Consider the following 7,886-nt stretch of genomic DNA (forward strand, 5'->3'; position numbering starts at 1 on the left):
GACCTCAGTGGGTGGGGGTGGAACTGAATGATGGGGGTGGAGATGCTCCTTCAGGTATACTGGGCTGTTCATGGGGCAGTGCTGGATTAAACCCTGCGGAGGCCCCTTGGCAGTCAAAATCTGGGTGGGGGGCAGGCCTCATGAGCACGCTGGAATAACATTGAACCAAGAAAGCTTGATTGTAGTTTTCTTTCAAGATCAAATCAATATTATTTTGATCCATTGTCGTGAGACCCCTAAAAAATGTGGGATCCATAGGCCAGTGCCTACTCTGCCTATTTGGTAATCCAGCCCGGCTCCTTTGGCTGCAGGAGAGAGAAGAAATGGAAGTTGAGGGACGCTTCCTGATGCACTGCAGCTGTTCCCCACAATGAAATGGAAGGCTCAACATTTGTCAGGCACTTTCGGATTCTCAGAAGCCCTGTGTGGTTACAGCAACCCTGTAAAGTAGGCACCATGCGCTCCCCAAATTGCAGCGGAATCCCTCGCACATTGGCACCCAACCTCTGCTTAAAAGCCTCCAAGGAAGGAGAGTCTACCACTGGCCCAGAGAGTCTTACCATCAGAAAGTTCTTCCTAATGTTTAGTCTAAATCTCCTCTCCTGCTGTCCCCTCTGGAGCAGCAGAAAACAAGCTTGCTCCCTCTTGTAGCCTTCAGATATTAGAAGATGGCTTTCCTCCATAGCTGTCAACGTTTCCCTTTTTTAAAGGGAAATTCCCTTATTCCAAATAGGATTCCTCGCAAGAAAAGGGAAAAGTTGACAGCTATGCTCTCCTCTCAGTCTCCTCTTCTACAGGCTAAACATACCTAGCTGCCTCAACCATTCCTCATCAGACTTGGTTTCCAACTGCCTCAACCGTTCCTCATCAGGCTTGATTTCCAGACTCTTCATCATCCTGGTCACCCTCCTCTGGTCACCTTCCTGCTGCTCAATATCCTTCTTCAACTAGCCTGCACTGACTGGCAGCAGCTCTCCAGGGTTTTGGATGGGGGGGGACATTCCCAGCCCCCTTACCTGGAGATGCCTCCCAGGACAAAAGACTGGAGATCCCTAGCCTGGAGATCCCTAGCCTGCCTTGAAGGATGTGGGGATGGTCTCCCTTTGGAAATGGGGCAGCAGGAAGAAGGATGTGAAATGCCGGCGTGAATCTGCCGAGAGAAGATACAGCTCAGCTGCAGGCAGAACAGCAGGTGCCTCCAAGTTCTGACAGTGGAGCATCACCTCTCAGGAGGGGCCAGGGCCAGGTGGGGGGTTGCCACGGTGACAAGGACCTGCCCTCCATTGTGACATCTCTTGCTTCTCCCTTAAAAGCCACCAACTTGCAGGCGGCCATTGTGGGTTAGTAGTGAGGCGAGTTGAGTAGTAGAGATAGGAGTTGGTGGTGGTTGGAGACGATAAGGAGAGGTGTTCATTTGATTGTTATTGTTATTTGCTTTATTACTTTTATTTGATTCATTTGAGTTTATTTATTTTTTTTTATTTATCATTTCACTTTTTATTTTAACACTTTTATTTTATTTTTTATTTTATTTTTTGTTCTTTATTTTCACATTTTTTATTTTACATTTTTCTTTTGTGCACATTTGTGCACATTTTGTATAGTTAGGGGTAAGTGTAGGGTTGGGGCGGGGATTAGGTTTAGGCTCAGGGCTGGGGTTGGGGTCAGAGTTAGGCTTGGGTGAGCATTTTAGATAGATAGCTATTTTAGAGAGGAGGGTGGGAATTTTTCATGAACAAAATGTGCAGACCGTAAGTAGCATTCCTTTGCTTTCTTTTGGCCTCCTGTGGGCGGGATGTGAGTCCTGGGGTCCCCTGCACAGCCTTGGCTCTCTGGAAATCGACCCGGCCAGTCTTCTCCAGAGAGCTCAGTTCCTCCATACTCTTTCCCTTTTCTCATTGTTTACATTTACTCTCTCATTTACTCATTTACTCTCATTGTTTACATTTACTAGGACATTCCTAGCCCACTTTCCTCCCAGGAGCTCAAGGTGGCCTTCATGGTTCTCCCTGCCACCAATTGTTATCTTCACAGCAGCCCTGCAAAGGAAGCAAGGCTGGCCCAATGTCCACCAGGGAGCTTCATGGCTGTGGGGATTCAAACCCTGCTCTTCCGGGTCCTCCTAGTCCAGCCCTCCAACTACTACACCTCTGCCTGGCTCCATTTTGCATTTCTCCAGCTGCCCTACGACATTGGCCTTCTCCCCCTTCCTGGGGGTCTTTCTGGCTCCAAGGAAGACTCCACCACCGTCCTCATGTTCTGTTCCTCTTCTGGGACACCATGATGCTTGGAGGACCCTCCTAGGGGTCTCCTCCCTCTCCAGGAAGGACAGGGCTGTCCTAAGAAGACAAGCCTGGCGTTTAGGGTTGGAGCCATCTGCCGGAAACCCCCAGAAGGAGCTGACTTTCCTCCTCTTCTCTCTTCCAACACATCTTTGCCCACTTGGAGTGCTTCAGGGATCACTCCCTGAGCCTGGCCTTGGAGGCCCTCCTCCAGCTGAGGTGACTGGGGTCTTTGGGGTGGATGGGGGGGCAGAACTCCAGGGGGAGCTTCGGGTGGGCAAGAGCAGGCAGGAGGGAGAAGGGGGCAAGGGAGGAGGCAGCGTCTAACCCCTTCACTTTCTCTCTCCAGCTTCATGGGAGATATTTCAGCTACGATATGGTCAGTGCTATCCTACGTAGGACAATGGAGCCTGTTCTTGGGGGTGCAGAAAAGGAGGAGGACAAAGAGGTATGTCCTCTGCTTTGACTTCCCTTTGCACAGCTCTTTCTTCTCACACCCTTGCAAGATTTAACCCAGCACTCAACCTCTCTTCTCTCTTTTCCTGTGGGAACTGAAGAGGCACTTCCAGAGCCTGCTGGGGGGGGGGTCTCCTTCTGGAAGCCCCCAATGCTGGCACCTAGCTCCAGCTGCTCACTGTAAGTGTCCTGATGGCATCAGGAGTGGTTTTAGGGTTGCCCCCTGCGGTGATCACACAGGGTCCCCGGACGTTTGACGGTCTATTGATCCCTGTGCCACCACTATGATCACTTTCCTGCTGCCACCAACCCGTTTCTCTCAGGTACACACAGAGTCCAGACAGTTGTTAACATTAAATCAAATAAGCAAGTTTATTTTATAAGCCTTGACAAGTTTATAGTTTCAGATAATTTTTCTTGTCAGTTTCTTAATCTTAGTTTCTATACCGGCTTATACCTTTCCTAATAACTGCTAACTGGTTATCCCAACTGTCTATCTGACTCCTCCTATCAGTTTCTCTCACTCTCTCACAACACAACTCGACCAACCCACAGACTTATCCTCCCTCTTCCTTCTCCAACTCCCAACTGACTTCCACACAACTCCAACTCTAACTCCTCCCCTTGGGTGCCCACTGGCCAATCACTTCACACTCATTTAACCCTTTCCTTATGACCCACCTAGGAGGGCAAACGCCACTCCCGGTCCTTTACCCAACAGACCGTCCCATTTCTGGGACACGGAGTCCCCTGTCCCGTTTGGCCCTCAATTTGGCCCAAGACCAAAACTGGCAACCCTCATGGTTCGGGAGTGCCAGGGACTCTGTGATGGGGGCAGCAGAGGGCCACTTTGGCCCAGGCTGGCTCCTGACACTGAGACACTCTTTCCTCCCGCAGGACCACCGATATTACGCCCTTTGGGGCAGTGAAGTGGAAAGGAAACTAGCGGCCAGCAGTATTTCTCTGCTGCTGGCCGTTTCACGAAGATTCCCCCACCTCAGAGTAAGTATCTTGCCTTCTTGTATTCATTTCTTTGGTTACTTCCATCCCCCCAAGAGCACACCCCCTCAGCAACTTTTAATGCAGAAGATGCGGTGTGTGTCCCTGGGTGCCAGGATGAGGCCAGAGGCTTTTTCTGCCCCCTTTCCTGGTGTTGTCCTTCCACCTCTTCCCAGGAGGCTGCTGGGCCCAGGGAGGTCCTCTGGGGCAAGGGATTGGGCCCAAGCCATAGGGAGACCCGTCCTTCCTGGCGTGGGGCTGCTTCTGTGCTCTCTTGCACCCATCCAGGGTGGGGTTTGTAGTGTCATCTGACCCAGATTTTTCTTTCCTCTGCAGAACACAGTAATTCGGCTGGAGCTGGCCTGCTTCCGGCAAAATCTGAAAGAAGGTAAGCCCCACACCTTGGGGACAGCGAAATCCCTTGACCCTTGTTTGCCCATGACACCCCCCCCCAGGTCTTTCTGCTGGGGGTCCTGCAGGACCTGCTCTCTGCCTGGCAGGCCTTTCCCACCTGGCCTGGGAGGGCAGCACCCAGCCTGACTCCAGCTACAAAAAGCGGAGAGGACTCTGTTTTTCATTCTCTCCTATCCAGATGACCTCATCATTGAAGACTTATGATTTTCCTCCCTGAAGGAATTGCTGGCTCTATTTGGACTTCCCAATTGGCCAAAGACTGGCAGAAGAAGAGGCGTCGAGAATCAGGAGGGGGACAGATGATTTAACCAGCCATGAAATATGGACTGAGATTGGGCAGAACTCAAGGAAGGAAGGAAGGAAGGAAGGAAGGAAGGAAGGAAGGAAGGAAGGAAGGATCCATGACAGATGGTCATCTAATCTCTGCTTTAAAAGCTGCAAGGAGGGAGAGTCCATCACCTTCCAGGGGAGTCCATTCTTCTGTTGAACAATCTTTAGTCAGAATCTCCTTTGTTGTATCCTGAAGCCATTGGCTCAAGTCCTACCGTCCAGAGCAGGAGAAAGAAAGCTTGCTGCATCTTCCATGGGATAGCCCTTGAGTTATTTGAAAATAGCTCTCTCTGGTGTCACTGGATCAAGCTGACTGATTTTCTTGCATTACTTAAACTAAATAGTTTTTAATGGATTTTGAATAAACATGCAATAAATTGTTACTGTTTTGAATTTCATTGTGTTATTGTCTTCCATTGATCTGGACACTTTTCTGTTGCTGCAGCCGAAAACAGCATTAGCATTTTTGCTGCTGCATCGCTCTCAGGTTGACTCATGTTAAGCTTGCGGTCCACTAAGACCCCTACAAGGAAAGGACTGTGGCTCAGTGGGTAGAGCACATACATTGTATGCAGAAGGTCCAAGGTCCAATCCTCAGCATCTTCAGGTAGGGCTGGAGGAGACCCCCATCTGAAATTCTGCATAGCTGGTGCCAGTCAATGGACCATTGGCCTGATTGCGTATTAGGCAAATTGCAGTGTTCCTGTATTCCCATGTTCTCTCAGGAAATGGGAGAGGTATTTGGTCAAAAGTGGGTGAGGAAACAATGCCCAGAGTCTGCATCTGTTAAAACCATTTCATCAGATCAAATAGGCTCTTGCCTGTGAGAGCTTATGCTTGAATAAATTGGTTAGTCAATTTGTTAGTCATAAGGCATGACTTCTGCAAGAGACAGATATCTGAACTGAATGTGCTGTAGCCTTTAAGATGCTCTATTCCCATCCCCAACTAACACGGCTACTTTTCTGTAATTTATTAAGATCATGCATTATATTTGTCTGGCCAAAATCCTGTTATCCCTCGTGATACTAACTCTTGATCTTTGCTGTATTTTCATCAGCCTGGCTCTCTCTGTTATTGCCTGATGGAAGCTTTGCAACTCACCCTTGTGTCTTCTCTCAGATTAATAGCTGATATACTCATTTTATTCTTAGCATAGTCTCTGAAAATGCACCCAGGGTTTAGCCAAAATAAACAACTGAATCACGGCCATAGCAACCTTCAAGGGCAAAAAGGGTAACAGAATCTCATCGCCGGGAAGAGGACTGTAGGTGGAGCAGTCTATCATATGTTCGTATTCTCACTAATTCGCTCATTTCCAGTGCTCCTATTGCAGTCAAGATACATCCTTGAGAGAGTGATGCCATCTCCAATTAATTAATATGGAATTTAGAAGAGAGCAAGGGGTATCTTCGTCACGTTGCCCTCACAGGTACATTTGGAGCTGTAATATAGTGCAGACACCCAATCTTATAATCTGTATCCCGAGGCAAACGGCACTATATTAAAAAAGAAAATAAATTGACAAACACCACCTTTGTATTTCCTCAACAGGCCATCATAAGCCATCAGTAACAGCAGGTACTGTTTGTCTCAGTAGTAGGTCCGTCCGTCCTTCCCCCATATCCCCACCACTGAGAATCCATACACTGACATTGCGTGACCAGGCGGTGACAGCCCCAGCCCCCAGGGGTCATAAGAAAGGAATAAAGACTCTGACAACGTGTTATGGAATTAAAATTAGGCCACAACTTTATTAAACTTCCGAATGTAGGAAGACCTTGGCTTAGGCCTTGGGCGTGTACCCCTCCCAGCCCCTCAGTAGGGGAACTGGGGCACATCAGGGTAAATGGGATATGGGGGTACACTGCGAGACGTAAGTGTACGTAAGTGTACATTGTCCCTCCCATCAACACTGTACTCAAACTGCTGGGATAGCTCAGTCGGTACAGCATGAAACTCTTTATCTAGGGTTGTGGGTTTGAGCCCCTCATTGGGCAAAAGATCCCTGCATTTGCAGAGGGTTGGGCTAGATGACTCTATGGTTCTATGGTTCTCCCTTTTCTATTCCTTAGCTGCCTCATATGAGAGGGATAAAGGATGTGGAGCCCTCAAATATTCCACAGTGCCTTCCTGCAATATAGTTCACTCCTGGTTGTCGTCAACATGCAATTCTGGATGTAGTAATTTTGAACAGGTATTTCATTAACAAACAATCCACCACATATGTACAATACCCAACTGAACATCACCTCTTCTTCTTCTTCTTCTTATTATTATTAAATAATAATAATAATAATAATAATAATAATAATAATAATAATAATAATAAATCAGGCTCAGGAAAGCAGCATCAGATGTTCCATCTGAGGGGCAAATGGGGTCCACTGGTTCTCTGTGGGAGCGGGGGGGTTAGTGGACAGCATGACTGGATTAGGCCTTCCTTTGCTCAGTCTGAACTAATCTGAGCGACTGCCTAGAGCAGGGGTCTGCAACCTTTAAGACAAAAAGAGCCACTTGGACCCGTTTCCGAAGAAAAAAAACATGGGAGCCACAAAACTCCTCATTATAAAAATAACTTTTATGTCACTTTTTTTTTTATTTCTTTGTTTGACCCCTCAGAATTACTGCTCCTCATAGAAATAAACGTTAAATTAACAAGTTACCTTTTTGTGTGTGTGTGTTCTTCACTCCCCTTCAAAACAGTGACCAGCGTACATGCCCCCTTTCAATGCAGTGACCAGCGTACATGCCCCTTACAATGTAGCGGGGGGGGGGCGGGAAGGTGACGTCGGGACGGTGCGTGACTAACGCACGCACCGCCCTCATGCGACGTCACAGCCAGTACAGCGCCCACCACGGTGGGGAGTGTCGGGGCACACAATGCGCCTCCTCCCCTCACTAGTATCCACCCCGGAGCCGCGGTAAAGGTGTAAAAGAGCCACATGCAGCTCCGGAGCCGCGGGTTGCAGACCCCTGGCATAGAGTGACTTGCCTTTCCCAACAAGGCAGGAAAAGTAAAACTTGCCTTGACTTCTGAAAGAAACTAACCATTTTTAAATGGGTAATTAAATAGCTCTCTCTGAAGAGAGAGAGGTACCTAGCTGAGGTACAAAGCTCTCCTCTTATTTTATTTTGGAAATAAGTTTTATACACGGTTTCCGATCGTTGTGTGAAGGTTCTGAGAGGAATTATGCGTGGGAATAGAAAGAAAGTCGTCCCCCGTCCCCCCAATCTAACTTAAACATGAAGCAATTGATAAAAATAGGAGATCAGTTCCCACGAATGCATAAGGGAGCCTGTTTTATATCCGAGCTTCAATATTATCTGCTTTCAAATGTCATATAATCCCAAATTAATAACTGTGGTTTACTGTGACTGCACAGTGACAGGGATATTGTTAAG

General features: G+C 47.9%; 1 protein-coding gene across 2 annotated transcripts; it reads left to right on the top strand.

The window, feature by feature from the left end:
* The first annotated feature begins 1,067 nt into the window (after nucleotides 1–1,067).
* Nucleotides 1,068–4,874, top strand: LOC310714362 (uncharacterized protein). Of its 2 annotated transcripts, XR_014529651.1 has the most exons (5): nucleotides 1,068–2,501; nucleotides 2,632–2,918; nucleotides 3,636–3,740; nucleotides 4,074–4,125; nucleotides 4,330–4,874. XR_014529651.1 is itself a non-coding variant. In XM_083519792.1 (3 exons), exons 1-3 carry the CDS (start codon nucleotides 3,411–3,413, stop codon nucleotides 4,353–4,355), a joined length of 408 nt encoding a protein of 135 aa, XP_083375918.1. In that variant the 5' UTR covers nucleotides 3,048–3,410; the 3' UTR covers nucleotides 4,356–4,874. The 2 variants fall into 2 exon arrangements, 1 of the variants encoding a protein (XP_083375918.1); XM_083519792.1 differs by lacking the exons at nucleotides 1,068–2,501; nucleotides 2,632–2,918 and having other exon boundaries at nucleotides 3,048–3,740.
* The last annotated feature ends 3,012 nt before the right edge of the window (nucleotides 4,875–7,886 follow it).

Source organism: Podarcis liolepis (assembly GCF_965112155.1).
Source record: "Podarcis liolepis genome assembly, chromosome: 8".
Lineage (NCBI taxonomy): Eukaryota > Metazoa > Chordata > Lepidosauria > Squamata > Lacertidae > Podarcis > Podarcis liolepis.